At 42.6% G+C, this 18175-nt stretch overlaps 1 protein-coding gene across 2 annotated transcripts in view; it reads left to right on the forward strand.

The window, feature by feature from the left end:
* LOC144507571 (cAMP-dependent protein kinase type II-beta regulatory subunit-like) overlaps window positions 1–18175 on the forward strand; it is a 99723-nt gene that overhangs the window by 47894 nt on the left and 33654 nt on the right. For both annotated transcript variants that reach the window (XM_078234719.1, XM_078234718.1), the window contains exons 3-4: window positions 14411–14463; window positions 16929–17012. In XM_078234719.1, coding sequence (XP_078090845.1) covers window positions 14411–14463; window positions 16929–17012 — 137 coding nt within the window. The remainder of the gene's footprint in view (window positions 1–14410; window positions 14464–16928; window positions 17013–18175) is intronic.

Here is an 18175-nt window from a genome sequence, read left to right on the forward strand (position 1 = left end):
GGACGGGGAGGAATTTGTAAAATGCGTACTGGAAGGTTCTTTGGAACAGTATGTAGATAGCCCGGCTAGAGAGGGGGCTATACTGGACCTAGTTCTGGGAAATGAGCCCGGTCAGGTTGTCAAAGTTTCGGTAGGGGAACATGTGGCAAATAGTGACCACAACTCTGTTAACTTTAGGATAGTAATGGACAAGGATGAGTGCTGTCCTACGGGCAGGGTGCTAAATTGGGGGAAGGCTAACTATAGCCGGATTAGGCAGTAATTGGTGGATGTTGATTGGGAGAGGATGTTCGAGGGTAAGTCCGCGTCTGGCATGTGGGAGTCTTTTAAGGAACTATTGATAAGGCTGCAGGATAGGCATGTGCCTGTAAAAAGGAAAGATAGGAAAGGTAGGATTCGAGAGCCGTGGATAACCAGGGAAATTGAGGATCTGATTAAAATGAAAAGGGAGGCGTACGTTAAGTCCAGGCAACTGAAAACAGATGAAGCTCTGGAGGAATACAGAGAGAGTAGGAAAGAACTCAAACGGGGAGTTAGAAGGGCAAAAAGAGGTCACGAGATGTTCTTGGCAGGCAGGATTAAGGAGAATCCTAAGGCATTCTATTCATACGTTAGGAACAAAAGAGTTGTCAGGGAGAAAATCGGACCTCTCAGGGACAAAGGAGGGGAATTATGCTTAGAACCCAAGGGAATAGGGGAGATCCTAAATGAATACTTTGCATCGGTATTCACAAAGGAGAGGGGCGTGTTAACCGGGAGTGTCTCGGAGGGAGGCGTTGACCCGTTAGAGAAAATCTCCATTACAAGAGAGGAAGTGTTAGGTTTTTTAGGGAACATTAAAACTGACAAAGCCCCAGGGCCTGATGGCATCTATCCTCGACTGCTCAGGGAGACGAGAGATGAAATTGCTGGGCCTCTGACGGAAATCTTTGTCGCTTCTTTGGACACGGGTGAGGTCCCTGAGGATTGGAGGATAGCGAATGTGGTCCCGTTGTTTAAGAAGGGTAGCAGGGATAACCCAGGAAATTATAGGCCGGTGAGCTTGACGTCCGTGGTAGGGAAGTTGTTGGAGAGGATTCTTAGAGACAGGATGTATGTGCATTTAGAACGGAACAATCTCATTAGTGACAGACAGCATGGTTTTGTAAGAGGGAGGTCGTGCCTTACAAATTTGGTGGAGTTTTTTGAGGAAGTGACAAAAACGGTTGATGAAGGAAGGGCCGTGGATGTCGTCTATATGGATTTCAGTAAGGCATTTGACAAAGTCCCACATGGCAGGTTGGTTAAGAAGGTTAAGGCTCATGGGATACAAGGAGAAGTGGCTAGATAGGTGGAGAACTGGCTTGGCCGTAGGAGACAGAGGGTAGTGGTCGAAGGGTCTTTTTCCGGCTGGAGGTCTGTGACCAGTGGTGTTCCGCAGGTCTCTGTACTGGGGCCTCTGCTATTTGTGATATATATATATAAATGATTTGGAAGAAGGTGTAACTGGTGTAATCAGCAAGTTTGCGGATGACACGAAGATGGCTGGACTTGCGGATAGCGAAGAGCATTGTCGGGCAATACAGCAGGATATAGATAGGCTGGAAAATTGGGCGGAGAGGTGGCAGATGGAGTTTAATCCGGATAAATGCGAAGTGATGCATTTTGGAAGAAATAATGTAGGGAGGAGTTATACAATAAATGGCAGAGTCATCAGGAGTATAGAAACACAGAGGGACCTCGGTGTGCAAGTCCACAAATCCTTGAAGGTGGCAACACAGGTGGAGAAGGTGGTGAAGAAGGCATATGGTATGCTTGCCTTTATAGGACGGGGTATAGAGTATAAAAGCTGGAGTCTGATGATGCAGCTGTATAGAACGCTGGTTAGGCCACATTTGGAGTACTGTGTCCAGTTCTGGTCGCCGCACTACCAGAAGGACATGGAGGCGTTAGAGAGAGTGCAGAGAAGGTTTACCAGGATGTTGCCTGGTATGGAGGGTCTTAGCTATGAGGAGAGATTGGGTAAACTGGGGTTGTTCTCCCTGGAAAGACGGAGAATGAGGGGAGATCTAATAGAGGTGTACAAGATTATGAAGGGGATAGATAGGGTGAACAGTGGGAAGCTTTTTCCCAGGTTGGAGGTGACGATCACGAGGGGTCACGGGCTCAAGCTGAGAGGGGCGTAGTATAACTCAGACATCAGAGGGATGTTTTTTACACAGAGGGTGGTGGGGGCCTGGAATGCGCTGCCAAGTAGGGTGGTGGAGGCAGGCACGCTGACATTGTTTAAGACTTACCTGGATAGTCACATGAGCAGCCTGGGAATGGAGGGATACAAACGATTGGTCTAGTTGGGCCAAGGGGCGGCACAGGCTTGGAGGGCCGAAGGGCCTGTTTCCTGTGCTGTACTGTTCTTTGTTCTTTGTAGGTCGAATGACCAAAAGAGGTTGGTCTTAATATGCCTTAAAGGAGGATTGTGAGGAAGAGAAGCTATAGGGAGGGTATTCCAGAACTTAGGGCCTCAGCAACTGTAGGTATGGCCACCAGTGGTGGAACGATTGACATTAGGGTTGCACAGGAAACCAGAACTAGACATCTTGGACAGTTGTGGCGCTAAAAGAGATTGTAGAGAGAGGTGTGGCCATGGAGCGATTTGAAAACATAAATGAGAATTTTAAAATCAAGATGTTGCTTGATTGGGAGTCAGTGTAGGTCAGCCAGCACATGGGTGATGGGAGAATGGAACTTGCTGTTCGTTAAGACACAGGCACTACTGTTTTAGGTGACCTCAAAATTGAAGAGAGTAGAATATGGGATACCAACAAAAATTGTACAGAAGATAATAAAGATATATGACTGCATTACCTAATAAAGGGAGTTATTGAGAATGAGAAAGGAGACCCTGAAAACCAAAAAAAGGTAGACCCTGAAAAACACAAGATAACCCTCGCAAAAATCTCAACAGCTGACCCCCCCACCCCAAAACAAATTTGACCCCGGACTTGAATACAAATTTCTTAGATCTCCTGCTAGAGAATTAAATTCATGTAACCAACTTATTGAGCAGCACAGGAATGCAATGATACAAAAGCAAAATAACTGAGGATGTCGGAAAGCAGTTAATGCTGGATAAACAATAAGGAGATTGGGCAACTTTACAAGAGAGAGAAACAAGAGTTAACCTTTCGGGTCAATGATCTTTCATCAGATTGTGGACTGAACTGGATGTACGGCGTTTGTGAAACATTCCTTCATGTGAATATTCCCCATCTCCCTTAAGATGGCGAAACAGTTTGTGAGATGAGGCCAGGTGTGAATTGTGATGTGCTGCTGGTGTAACAGTCAAAATAAATTCCTCTTGGTTCATCATCCTTCGTGTTCAGAAAATATAGGTTGGGGGTGTGGGAAGGGAATTGGCCAGGTGCTAATCCCCTTGCATACTTTTGGAATTGCGTTTCTATCCTGGCACCTTTTAACTGCAAAAGCTTCCATTTGACTTCCAATGTCTAGTTGAGGATTGTTTGTCACAGTCCTTTATTCAAAAGTACACATGATCCCTGCCGCACCGCCTGAACTTGGGTATTTCCTCCTTTTTTAACTATTGTGATGCTACTGTGCCTTTAAGGAATGTATTTTTAAATTATGTTCTTTGCAGTTATAAGCAGCTTTGTTTTTTTTTAATAGTAGCACTGGCTGCCTGATTAGATGTCCTTTTATTACTGCTTAAATGGTTTACATAGGGTTTTGTTTATTTTTACTCTGGTCCTAATGCACTTTCTGGGAGTTTTCGACCTTTTGAATTGTTGTGGGAAGAATGACTGACATGTCAGGTGGGACAGTTTTTTTTTCTCTCCCTAGAGTTCTTACTTTCAGTTTTGGGTGCTGGTTAGTTAGAAGGTGTTTGGACTTCAGGCTCGGTGTAGTGTTCCGTCACTCTTTCCCTGGTGTTTTGAGAAGCTGTTCTGACTCCAAGCATGTCTGGATGTCTGTCAAGAAAGCTGCAGAATCCAACAACAAAATGTGAGCATAAGAGCTTCTTGCGCTAATCCCAAATAGGATGTTTGAGGGGCTGGAACAGTGTATTTAATTGCTAAGGCTTATACAATGGCATTTTTTTTCCCCCTTGTTTGTAATTGGTAAAAGTTATTGCTAATTTTCTTTCTATGTGTTAACTGTATTCATAAATAAACTTTGTTTGATAAAAGCTCCCCAGTGGGTCATTTGAATTATACCTGAAGTGAAACATCGTATCTTTACCCACACCAAATTCAAAGTGCAAACCTTATGGTCGAGTCTGACTTCATAAAATACAAAGAACAAAGAGAACAAAGAACAATACAGCACAGGAACAGGCCCTTCGGCCCTCCAAACCCGCGCCGCCCCCTGGTCCAAACTAGACCATTCTTTTGTATCCCTCCGTTCCCACTCCGTTCATGTGGCTATCTAGATAAGTCTTAAACGTTCCCAGTGTGTCCGCCTCCACCACCTTGCCTGGCAGCGCATTCCAGGCCCCCACCACCCTCTGTGTAAAATATGTCCTTCTGATATCCGTGTTAAACCCCCCCCCTCACCTTGAACCTATGACCCCTCGTGAACGTCACCATCGACCTGGGAAAAAGCTTCCCACCGTTCACCCTATCTATACCTTTCATAATTTTATACACCTCTATTCGGTCACCCCTCATCCTCCGTCTTTCCAGGGAGAACAACCCCAGTTTACCCAATCTCTCCTCATAACTAAGCCCTCATAACTACCTTGGAGTTTCTGACCTGGATTATAACACCACGACCTTGGGAGGCTGAGGTGTAATGTTTGACATTTTGTCCATTTAGTGGCACCAAGTCCTGACAACCAAAATGACAACTGCCTGTACTGAAAGTATATTCTCAGCAAACAATACAGAGAAAGGATGAGAGAGAGAGAATGGAAGGATCTGAACCATAAAATGGCTGAAGCTGCATCTGTTACCAGGATAGCCTGTAGAAAAGATCTTTTCTCCTTGGAGAGACGAAGGATGAGAGGTGACCTGATAGAGGTGTACAAGATGTTGAGAGGTATAGATCGGGTGGATTCTCGGAGGCTTTTTCCCAGGGCTGAAATGGCTGCTACGAGAGGCCACAGGTTTAAGGCGCTGGGGAGTAGGTACAGAGGAGATGTCAGGGGTAAGATTTTCACTCAGAGGGTTAACAAAGAACAATACAGCACAGGAACAGGCCCTTTGGCCCTCCAAGCCCGCGCCACTCCCTGGTCCGAACTACACCATTCTTTTGTATCCCTCCATTCCCACTCCGTTCATATGGCTGTCTAGATAAGTCTTAAATGTTCCCAGTGTGTCCGCCTCCACCACCTTGCCTGGCAGCGCATTCCAGGCCCCCACCACCCTCTGTGTAAAATATGTCCTTCTGATATCTGTGTTAAACCTCCCCCCCTTCACCTTGAACCCATGACCCCTCGTGAACGTCACCACCGACCTGGGGAAAAGCTTCCCACCGTTCACCCTATCTATGCCTTTCATAATTTTATACACCTCTATTAAGTCTCCCCTCATCCTCCGTCTTTCCAGGGAGAACAACCCCAGTTTACCCAATCTCTCCTCATAACTAAGCCCCTCCATACCAGGCAACATCCTGGTAAACCTCCTCTGTACTCTCTCCAAAGCCTCCACGTCCTTCTGGTAGTGTGGCGACCAGAACTGGACGCAGTATTCCAAATGCGGCCGAACCAACGTTCTATACATCTGCAACATCAGACCCCAACTTTTATACTCTATGCCCCGTCCTATAAAGGCAAGCATGCCATATGCCTTCTTCACCACCTTCTCCACCTGTGACGTCACCTTCAAGGATCTGTGGACTTGCACACCCAGGTCCCTCTGCGTATCTACACCCTTTATGGTTCTGCCATTTATCGTATAGCTCCTCCCTACATTATTTCAACCAAAATGCATCACTTCGCATTTATCAGGATTGAACTCCATCTGCCATTTCTTAGCCCAAATTTCCAGCCTATCTATATCCTTCTGTAGCTTCTGACAATGCTCCTCACTATCTGCAAGTCCTGCCAATTTTGTGTCGTCCGCAAACTTACTGATCACCCCAGTTACACCTTCTTCCAGATCATTTATATAAATCACAAACAGCAGAGGTCCCAATACAGAGCCCTGCGGAACACCACTAGTCACAGGCCTCCAGCCAGAAAAAGACCCTTCCACTACCACCCTCTGTCTTCTGTGACCAAGCCAGTTCTCCACCCATCTAGCCACCTCCCCCTTTATCCCATGAGATCCAACCTTTTTCACCAGCCTACCATGAGGGACTTTGTCAAACGCTTTACTAAAGTCACAAAGGGTGACTAAAGGGTGGTGGGTGAGTGGAATTGGCTGCCGTCAGTGGTGGTGGAGGCAAACCCGATGAGGTCTTTTAAGATACTTCTGGATGAGTACATGGGACTTAATAGGATTGAGGGTTATAGGTAAGCCTATATATAAGCCTAGGTAGGTAGGGACATGACCGGCGCAACTTGTGGGCCAAAGGGCCTGTTTGTGCTGTATTGTTTCTATGTTCTAAAATGAGAATGCAATTCTGGAATTATGCAGATTGCAGTCTGCTTCAAAGAAATACTGTTGAGATGGGGTGGCACGGTGGCACAGTGGTTACCGCTGCTCACAATGCCAGGGACCTGGGTTCAATTCCCGGCTTGGGTCACTGACTGTGTGGAATTTGCACATTTCTCCCTATATCTGCGTGGGCTTCCTCCGGGTGCTCTGGTTTCCTTCTACAGACCGAAAGACGTGCTGGTTAGGTGGATTGGCCATGCTAAATCCTCCCTCGGTGTACCTGAACAGGTGCCGGAGTGTGGCGACTAGGGAATTTTCGCAGTAACTTAATGGCAGTGTAACCCTACTTGTGACATTAATAAATAAACTTAAACTTCAAAACTACATCCAACCTCTCGAGATATCCCAGTGAATGGACACACTAAGTTGTGTTTGCCTATCATCTTAGGGGGCTGCTCGTTGATTTTGATTTGATTTGACTTATTGTTGTCACATTTATTAGTATACAGTGAAAAGTATTGTTTCTTGCGTGCTATACAGACAAAGCATACCGTTCATAGAGAAGGAAAGGAGTGCAGAATGTCATGTTACAATCATAGCTAGGGTGTAGAGAAAGATCAACTTAGTGCAAGGTAGGTCCATTCAAAAGTCTGATGGCAGCAGGGAAGAAGTTGTTCTCGAGTCGGTTGGTACGTGTCCTCAGACTTTTGTATCTTTTTCCTGATGGAAGAAGGTAGAAGAGAATGTCTGGGGTGCGTGTAGTTCTTAATTATGCTGGCTGCTTTTCCGAGGCAGCGGAAAGTGTAGACAGTGTCAATGGATGGGAGGCTGGTTTGCGTGATGGATTGGACTTAATTCACAACCCTTTGTAGTTTCTTGCGGTATTGGGCAGAGCAGGAGCCATACGAAGCTTTGATATAACCAGAAATAATGTTTTTTATGGTGCATCTGTCAAAGTTGCTGCCTTTATAAGGGAAGCTTGATTTTTGAAAACCGATTGTACTGATGATTGGAGCTTTTAAGAAATGCCAGGAAGCTGCATTTTGGAAATGATGCCAAGGCCTCAAATTTTCTTCACTTCCTCCTTTTTATCTTTCGTGCATATGGATACAATTTCATGTACCCATTTTTTTTTAAACTCATGTAACTTTGTTCATTTGTTTGTGAAATGTGGGTGTTGCTGGCAACGTCATTATTTATTGTCCATCCCTAATTGCTTTTCAGAAGGTGGTGGTAAGCCTCCTTGAACCACTACCATCCGCGAGATAAAGGAACCTTCATGGTGCTGTTCAGTGAGGAGTCCTACAACTTCAGTGCCGCTGAAGCAAAGGTCACATATTTTGAGGTCAGGATGGTGTGTGACTTGGAAGTGAATTTGGAGGTGGTTGTGCTCCCATGTGATTGCTGCCCTTCTCCTTCCTGGCGGTAGAGGTCACAGGTTTGGAAAGTGCTGTTGAAAGCTGCAGTGCATCTTGTCCAGTCTGAAGTAGCCAGCATCTGACCTGCTCTGGCAGCCACAGTACAGGCAGTCCTCAGATTTACATCTCAATTGGTTCTTGAAAATCAAGTCTTAAGTCAAATGTCATAACTCGGAACTGATTTTCCCATAAACAATGTTAAAAAGGGGGGATTAGATCCTGAACCACAGCCCGATACACTATTTTCAGGAAAATAGCCCAGAATTTTGTACTCCCATCAATTAGAGATGAGTAAGATATTAACGTTATGATCTTTAATGTCAGTGAATGTCAAATGTACAGGTACATACAGTATTGAACTGTCCATTACCCACAAATTATATAAAAAGCATCGACAAACTTTTAAAGCCTTGTAGTAATTTGTCATCTTCACTCCTGAGTGCATGGGTAGGTTTGGCTGGTTGAGGTTTTCAAGGGATGGATTTCTTTGAGGTGACTTTGCCAGACTTTGGTTGGAGCTTTTGAAGGGTCATTGGCTGGAGTCGTCTTCGGAGTCTTGGCTTCATGTTTTTCTGGAGTATTCTCTGCTTCCTTAAACAAAGTGTCCAAGGAAGTTTGGACAATTGTTCTCCTTATAAATTTCCCTGTCACAGTTGGACATGTTGTATATGCCCCTATTCACTGGCGCACTGCATTTAGTGTTAGCGTCATGTCTCTCAAACAGGAACATGGCAACTTCCAAATGTTGAAATGTCTCAATCAGACTTTACAAGGAGGAATCTCTTCAACAGTGGGTGCATCATCACCTTCCTCTTCCCCCTTGTCACTGTTCCAATTCAATGAGGTCCTCATTAGTTAATTCTTCAGAATGCGATGCCAACAACTCCACAACATTCTTGACAACGTTTTCTGGTCACCCCCTCAGCAGTGTCCATAAAGCCTCAAAAATTATACACAAACTCGGGACACAATTTTCTCCAAACGTCATGTGAATTTGATCATATGACTTCATTCCATGCCTCACCTATGGTTATGTTCTTAACTGCATGGTAATAGTTGATGACCTTCCAGAATTGCTTGAGAGTTGGTCCTCCTTCTTTCTCAATTGCCCCAATGGCCTGGGTAAATGTGCACCTAAGGTAGTTGGCTTTAAAGGCTGCAATTATTTCTGCTGCAATAACCCCTGACACTTGGCACAAAATGATTGTTGAACCAATCCTCAAATGGTATTCCTGTTGACCCAAGTCTGAGGATTGGATTTCCATAGCACTGGGAAAAAAGCCTTGGAATGTCCCTTGAAAGCCCTGGGGTTTTCCAAATGGCACACAAGTAAAGGTATCAAATGAAAGTCACCCTCAGCATTGACAGCGAGCAGAAGAATGAGCCTATCTTTAGCAGCCTTGTAACCTGGGATGGATTTGGCAATGAGGATGCTCAGCATTTATTTCTCAAAAGGGCCCAGTTTCATCAACATTAAAAACTGACCGAGTACAATATCCACCCTCTTCAATGATTTCAGCTAATGTCTCATCATCAGCACAGGCAGCTTCACCCGAGACCTTGATGTTGTGCAAATTGGGCTTGGCTTTATAAAGCATAGACCACCCCCTACTCTAATTAAAAGGCTCAGCATTAGAACTCTTCCCCCTGTTGCTTCTTTAGATCATCATAAAGACTCCTAGCCTTTTCCTGATTTATGCTTAAACTCAAAGCACTGGTCCTGTAGCCAAACTAGTTTCTCAACCTGAGCAATAGATTTAACCCACTGTTTAGTTATCACAGTTGACTGCATGGGAGCCAAACCCATAATGTGTTCCTGAATTGTCTTTCAGGATGGTCACACTGGTCTTTTGGGGAATATCCAAAACTCTCCCAATTTCAGTGTGCGTCTTGCCTTTTCCAGACTTTTAATTATTTCCATTTTTGTTTCCATAGTAATTGCTGTATGTTTCTCAGAAGAAGAAACATCACTTGCACCAGATTTACACTTTTCTGCCATTATCATGGGCAAAGAAAGCCTAAATTTTAAGAAAATGTTTGGAAAAACGTCAAGTACCGCAAAAATGCATCAGACAGCAACTGAACATCGATGCACATGTACAAATGCCACTGGGCTGGCGTTGTGAGGTCGAAACTGATGTGGGAAGTCAAAACAGGCTGTTAATTTTTAAATGGCGTAAATGCTGTTTGTCATAACTTGAACATTGTAAAGTCAAGGACTGCCTGTATTTTTATTGCTCGTTCAGTTGAGTTCCTGGTCAGTAATGGCTTCCAGGATGTTGAAGGTGGGACTCCCACATAGCAACCAACTCAAGAACAGCTTCTTCCCTGCTGCCATTAGACTTTTGAATGCACCTACCATATATTAAGCTGATCTTTCTCTCCACCCTAGCTATGACTGTAACACCTACATTCTGCACCCTCTTCTCTCCTCCCCTATGTACTCTGTGAATGGTATGCTTTGTGTAGCATAGAACCAACAATACTTTTCACTGTATCCCAATACATGTGACAACAATAAAACAAAGGAAGAGTGGGAAGAGTCATTAGCCCAGTACTTTGGTGGCATGAACGTTACTTGCCAGTGCTAATTTTTCTCCTAGAGGATGTGAACTTTCAGCAGCTTTCTGCATCTCTTTTCTTTCCTTTTTGGTATAAAATTTCCAGCATCTGCAGTTACTGCCTTTTGCGATGCATTGGACTTAATCGAAAAATATTTATCTTAATTTAGAACCGCACCCGCAAAACAAGATTGGATTTATGGATCAGTTCAACAATACAATTCTCAGCTGTAGCTCTAGCTGTGCAGAGCACAGTGTTCCAGCATTTGCCTGTGTGCAGTGTAGATTCTTTCAGGATCTTCCACAGCTGGTTCAGGTCTTGGGAGAAACAACATATAATGAAAGTCTTCAACATTTCGTGATGATACATTCCTGGCATTGGGAAACTCTTGAATTTTAAAAGCGTCATTTGCCAAGTGGAAAGAGATTTGTTTGTGCTATGGTAATAAGACAATCCTTTCACACCCATAAATTGACATTTTTCTTTGCTTTATTTTCAACAGTTCTACTGAAGCACCAGAGATTTCTCTGTTTATAATCCATTTAATAGCCAAGCCTCCATTTATAGGTGGAACTCTAAACGTTAGCAACCTCTGTTGTTAAGATCCATCATAAGGACCTGAAAGATTTAGCCTTTTATTTTAACCAATGTGCAGACAAAGGATTTGAAAAGTCATTTGGAAACAAAATACAAATAGTATGATGCCAGCACATGTAGATTAATTGATTCTGGGATTCCTAGACATTTAGTAGATTAATTGATTCTTGGATTCATAGACATTTACAGCACAGAAGGAGGCTATTTGGCCCATTGTGTCCTCCCCAGTCAACAAAGATCTGACTACACTAATCCCATTTTCCAGTGTTGGCCCATAACCCTGGAGATTATGGCAGCACAAGTGAATATCTAAATCCTTCTTAAATGTTGAGTGTTTCTGACTCGATCTTCCTTTCAGGCAGTGAATTCTACAAAAAATAAAGTCGTCGTCTTAAAGTAATACTGCTGTCCTTAATTAGTGACTCATCGAGCCAAAGTGATTTAGACTCCTACATCAGATTCACTAATGTCTGTGTTTGAACCATATAGGAGACTAGATACAGTTTCCATGCAGTTGGTAACAGTGCCAGCATTCTTTCAGCCCTTGCATTCTTGAGAACTTGAATGTGAAATGTATTGCACGGACAACTTTTGAACCTTGCACATTGCCTCAATAAGCTGAAAGGATTTGCCTAATTTTGTGACTGATTTGGATCATTTGGCAAATAAAATTTTTGGCCCCGATTACCAAGTGATATTTCCATTATGGAATATGTCTTTTTTTTGTCATGAAGTGACAACTTTTAGATCAAATGAACACACAGTTTCCCAGTTAATGGTTATATTTGGACCGATGTCAAAGGGTATGGGTTCCATTTGTCAAATGGCTGCTAATCTTCTTTTCCTGGCTGAATATTGTTTTCTGAATTCCTAAAGATTCTCTTTAAGACAGATCTCAGCATTAACTTTTAGTTAACCCACTGGTCACAGGCCCCAACTTGATGTACAAATGGAAGTATGGTGGATGGGTGTTCAGAGAAGTTCTCTGAATACATATGTGGGAGTTTTTCAGAGAGCTAAATATTATGCTGCCTTTATGCAGGAGATTTATCTTTATTAATACTGCTCAGCAAATACAAAGAACTCATCGGACACAGTAGTTTCTGGTTGAAGGTGTATTTTATTGACCCAGGCCTGGTTTCCACTATGGAGGGAGACTGATTTAAAACAGCTCAAATCAATCTGATTAATTTATCAAGGCATTCTGTAATTATACTTCTTCAGAAATCATCTGCCCGCCTACTCTGTCCATCTTAATAGGATGGACCAATCATGTTAATGTGGATTATTTACATTGGCCAGTTACATCCTATTCTCTGGCAACATGAGAATTCATTGGTTCATATAATCTGGAAGCTCTCACCCACTTGTCTCTTAGCAACTTTTATTACGTAAGTAATAGAGTTCAAAGGTAACCTTCTCACTGACTCTCCGTAGAGTTCGTGAGTTGCCGTTCCCATTGTCTGCTCAGCATCCCTTATCAGTACTAAATGTATTGTTCTATTGATTTAGTGTCTGGGAACTATACTGATAAAAACTGTGCTCTGTGGCCATACTGTTCTTAAAGAATGTGGTTCATCTCACTTAGCTTTCATCCCATTATGCCTTGGGGCAGTCTGTATTTGGTCATGATGTACAGAATTCTTTCAGAAATACATACTTAAAATCTCTACAGTGGTCATAGGTGTTTCTATGAATCTGTCCCTTTGTAATTCCAAGTACGTCATACCTTTTCTGTACTATATTATTTTCTAAATTAGTCTACCCTGAGGTTAGTCTTTAATATCAGACTACCCTTATTTCCTCTAATAACATACTTCTCTCTTAACCCCTTTTCCGAATTGTTATCACTAGTTTGGGATGTATGCACTTGCTTTTAGAAAACAAATGAAAATTATGTTATTATGGCTTTAATTTATGTCACTGCAGTTGGAAACGACCACTCCAGAGTGGAATTGAGGGTGGATTCGTTATTTTGCAGCGACAAATTGGAGGGAGAAAAATCACATTTTCTTTAAATGCAGATTTGAGAATAATCACTTTGGTGGCTGGGGATTTGGCTGATTGATGGCATCATTCTCACGGTACATAGAATATTGATACATGCTTAAAGGAAGAAACCCTGTTACACCAAGGTTTGCCAATTGATTTAACCCTGCTACTGAGTGTGTGACACTGAGTGTTAGATATGAAGCTAAATTATGTTCAGCGTGATCCATTGCAGCTCAACACCTGATATTACTGCAGAGAATAATGGAAAGTCATGTCACTGAAATACTGTAGAACTCCTTTTGTCCTCTGCTCACAACAGAGCTTGAGACCTACGGGAATTAGACACCTTTCTTTTCTGCAAAAGCTTCTTGTTTTCTTCTTCAGTTGTGAGATGAGAGCATTAAAGGGGTGCTTCAGAGACATTATGTTATTGTAAGCAACTAAGTAATGGTACTACTTATAAAAAAGTTCTTTCATGGCAAGGCCAGCATTTGTTGTAACAAAGGGAGATTCTCTAAAAGACTGCAATGAATCAGATGGGCTTTTTAATGATAATTGATGATCATTTCATAGTCTTCTATCACTTAGACTTGCTTTCATTTCCAGATTTATTCATTGAATTTAAATTCCACCAACTGCCATAGTGGGAATTGAAACCAAAAGAAAAAATGCTGGAAAATCTCAGGAAGTCTGGCAGCATCTGTAAGGGGAGAAAAGAGCTGACGTTTCGAGTCCAGATGACCCTTTGTCAAAGTTTGTCGAAACATCAGCTCTTTTCTCTCCTTACAGATGCTGCAGACCTGCTGAGATTTTCCAGCATTTTCTCTTTTGGTTTCGGATTCCAGCATCCGCAGTAATTTGCTTTTATGGTGGGATTTGAACCTATGTCCCCAGAGAATTAGCCTGGGCCCCTGGATTGCCCAGCCAGTGACTTTGCCACCACTCCGCTGTCTCCTCTCCTTATCTACATTGAAACCTACCACTTCTGAAAAATGATCCACTCAAATTAACTGAATTGTTCATGTGAATATCTGTCACGTTATAATTAAGTTTGTGATTATTTATTTGCAATACTTCTATATCTGAAGCCATCGGAATGCTCAAATATTGAAAAAACAAATCTGCAATGTAACCTAGAATTCCCGTTTTATGAAAGGTGGGCCTTTTAATTTAATATAAAATGTTAATCATGTTTAAAATATCTGCACTGAAGCTATCATTGATATTTTACAATTGTATCTTTTGGTGTGAATTAGGCAGCCATGCAGTCCTTTCTATATTATTAATGTTAGTATCTCTTTTTAGTATGCGCAGAAACTTTCAACCCTGATGAGGAAGAGGAGGACACGGAACCTCGGGTAAGTGACATTAAGAGATGGAATGCAGCAGAAAATGGATGAAAGCAATAAAATCTATTAGTTTAAGCGGAAAATAAGTAGCTTCTTCCCATCCATCAACCCACCTCCATAATCTTCCCCATTGGTGGTTACGTTTAAAATTTAATTATTAGTGTCACAAGTAGGCTTACATTAACACTGCAATAAAGTTACTGTGAAAATGCCCTAGTCGCCACACTCCGGCGCCTGTTCGGGAGAATTTAGCATGGCCAATGCACCTAACCAGCACGTTTTTCAGACTGTGGGAGGAAACCGGAACACCCGGAGGAAACCCAAGCAGACACGGAGAATGTGCAGACTCCGCACAGACAGTGGCCCAAGCTGGGAATTGAACCTAGATCTCTGGCGCTGTGAGGCAGCAGCGCTAATCACTGTGTCACCAACAGAGACTTGTTGCACACTGTCCAAATATCTGTGTCTCTTGATTTTTTTTTTAAAGAACGGATAATATTTGGTTTGGAAGAGAGTTATGCACTGGTCATGGAATCCCTACAGTGCAGGAGGAGGCCATTTGGCCCGCTGAGCCTGCACCGACAACAATCCCATCCAGCCCCTATCCCGTAACCTTACATATTTACCCTGCTAGTCCTCCTGACACTAAGGGGCAATTTAGCACGGTCAATTCACCTAACCTGCACATCTTTGGAGTGTGGGAGGAAACCGGAGCACTCTGAGGAAACCCACGAAGACACGGGGAACATGCAAACTCCGCAAAGACAGTGACTCAAGGCTGGAACTGAAACTGGCTCCCTGGCGCTGAGAGGCAGCAGTGCTAATCACTGTGCCACCCACCGTGATGGTGAGCAGCAGACTTGGAATAGGGAGTGCAAGGAGGAATAGTGTAGCAGAGGTCCTGAAGATGTAAACCACTCGCCTTCCTGTTGTAGTAGTGTAGCAACAAATATCTGAACCAGACAGTCAGACATAGAGATACAAACTCTCACTCACTGTTTTGAAAAAGGAAAGTAAGGCAATCCAAAAAATTCAAACCAAATCATGAAAATGTGCAACAAAAACAGAAAATGCTGGAAAATCGCAGCAGCTCTGACAGCATCTGTGGAGAGAGAACAGAGCCAACGTTTCGAGTCTGGATGACCCTTCATCAGAGATGCTGTCAGACTCGCTGAGATTTTCCAGCATTTTCTGTTTTTGTTTCAGATTCCAGCATCTGCAGAAATTTGCCTTTATCTTAATGAAAATGTTCAAACAAGAGGGGGGGGGGGGGCATTTTGTAAATTAAAATGACAAACATTTGGTTGTTTTAAATGAGGAATACCTTTTTACCACTTGGCAACTGCAGTTTTGGCTGCAGTCACTGCCTTAAATTTGCATTGTGAAATCAAAGCTGATGAAAGCTCTGGCCGCGTGAATGTGAGAGAGAACAGCAGAGGGCAGTAGCTGTCCAGTGAACAGGGCTTTGGTCATGTGGCGCTGGGAGGCCTGGGGAGACCGAAATGTGTTGTGCAATGCAACAAAAAAAAGTAATAGAGTGATCGCAAGTAACAGTAAAAAATGAATTTGACCAGTTATGAAAGTACATCAGAGAAAGTCTATTAATTGTGCCGTGTCCCAACTCTTTACTGTACTGTACATGAGGGAACAAGCAAACTGTCTTTGTATTATGCTGAATGATTCGCCTAATTTGCATGTTATCAGTCGATTTAAACCTCACTGCATAAATAGCCTAAATGCTGAGATTCTTTGTTAGCACTTTGAGTTAACAGTCTTAAACTCCTATCTCTCTCTGTGATATAATGAAGCCTGACATTCTAATGCAGGTAATTATTTTAAAAGTTAAATTTTCTTCCATGCCTGAAGCTCTGTATTTTTTTTTCATCCCTTCCTCTGTTGAGAGAGCAGTTGGTAAATATTTGTTTCTTTTTGTTCATGGGTTGTGGGCATCGTTGGTTGGGCCCATCCCTGAGGGCATTTAAGAGTCAGCCACATTGCTGTGGGTCTGGAGTCACATGTCAGCCATACCAGGATGACAGATTTCCTTCCCTAAAGGACATGAGTGAAGATGGGTTTTTACAACAATCGACAATAGTTTAATGGTCATTAGACTTTTAATTCCAGATTTTTATTGAATTCAAATTTTTCCACCTATCATGGTGGGAATCGATCCCAGATCCCCTGAGCATTACCCTGGATCTCTGAATTACTAGACTAGCGACAATACCTCTGCCTCCCCCATTTGATTCCTAGGCTCTGCTTGCACTAATCATGAGAGATGGGAATTCCAAACTATTTTTCCATGCCCCGGCAGCTGCTTGGCAGTTCCCTATGATGGCAGTGGTGAGACCCCATACTAATGTGTTAATGTCTTGGTACAAACCTGCAGCCTATGCACTTGCCTGATGAACAGGGACTGTTAAATAGTATGAATTTGTAGACTTGTATACAGTGAAATCCTATCTGCATTTTAGGTTGTGCATCCCAAAACAGATGAGCAAAGAAGAAGATTGCAAGATGCCTGTAAAGACATTCTTCTCTTTAAGAATCTAGACCAGGTATGACCTTGTCATTAAGCTTTAGACTATAACAGAAATAAGCAGAAGTTACTAAACTTCTGGTCTAGTGGGCACATGAGTGGCGCAGGCTTGGAGGGCCGAAGGGCCTGTTCCTGTGCTGTATTGTTCTTTGTTTGTTCTAAATAATTGTGAAGAAGTCTAAACTGTTCCAGCTATTTGAAAGATTCTAGCCTCTCATTATATTGCAAAATAAAATATTGTCCACGTATCTGATTTGAATTCTATCCTTTCGCTCTGGGGGAAACCAAGATCTAACACTGACATGGACTGGGTTCTGGAACCAGAAAAGGGCATTATGCCAAATGAGCCCATCTCTTTCTTTCTTTCTTTTCCTTGGTGTTCATCAACCCTACTTTTGACCATTTCTTGTTCAATTGTGTAATTGTTTCCATGATCATTCATCCTTAGGAATCTGCTTTACAACTCAATGATCAGGGTTTGTTTGTTGTTTGGAAATGTCAGTCACATCACCCTAAGTCTTGCCTTGTGAAAGTAAACTGTGGAAATGAGGAATGAATGATTAAATTCACAAGGGGTCACAGTCTGAGGATTCAGGGTAGACCATTTCGGACAGAGGTGAAGAGACATTTCTTCACCCAAAGAGTGGTGAGCTTGTGGAATTCATTACCACAGGAAGTAGTTGACGCCAATACATTGAATGTATTCAAGAGGTGGCTGGATATAGCACTTGGGGCAAATGGGATCCTAGGTTATGGGGAAAAAGCAGGATTAGGCTATTGAGTTGGATGATCAGCCATGATCGTAATAAATGGCGGAGCAGGTTCAAAGGGCCAGATGGCCTCCTCCTGCTCCTATTGTCTATGTTTCTTTGTTAAATGTAGTCTTGCCTGGATTGTTTGTATTTCAAATAAGTTTGTTACAAATGAAAAGGGAAAAGGTTGAATATAAATGCGATTCTGTCAGTAAAACTCCTTAGTGTTGTATCTCACTTGGAACTAATAACTGTTCCATTTATATAACTGAAAACAAAGTGTATATAATGACTTTTTTGTACCTAATGTACACCTTTTGGTACGTACTGTATAATGAGCCGTAACTTAATGCATAGGCATTTATTAGTAGCTCCTCACACACAAGTGATCTTTCTTGTATCAGCCATTTTGGCTTTCATTAATTGTGAA

This window comes from Mustelus asterias, chromosome 19, assembly GCF_964213995.1.
Source record: "Mustelus asterias chromosome 19, sMusAst1.hap1.1, whole genome shotgun sequence".
Classification (NCBI taxonomy): domain Eukaryota; kingdom Metazoa; phylum Chordata; class Chondrichthyes; order Carcharhiniformes; family Triakidae; genus Mustelus; species Mustelus asterias.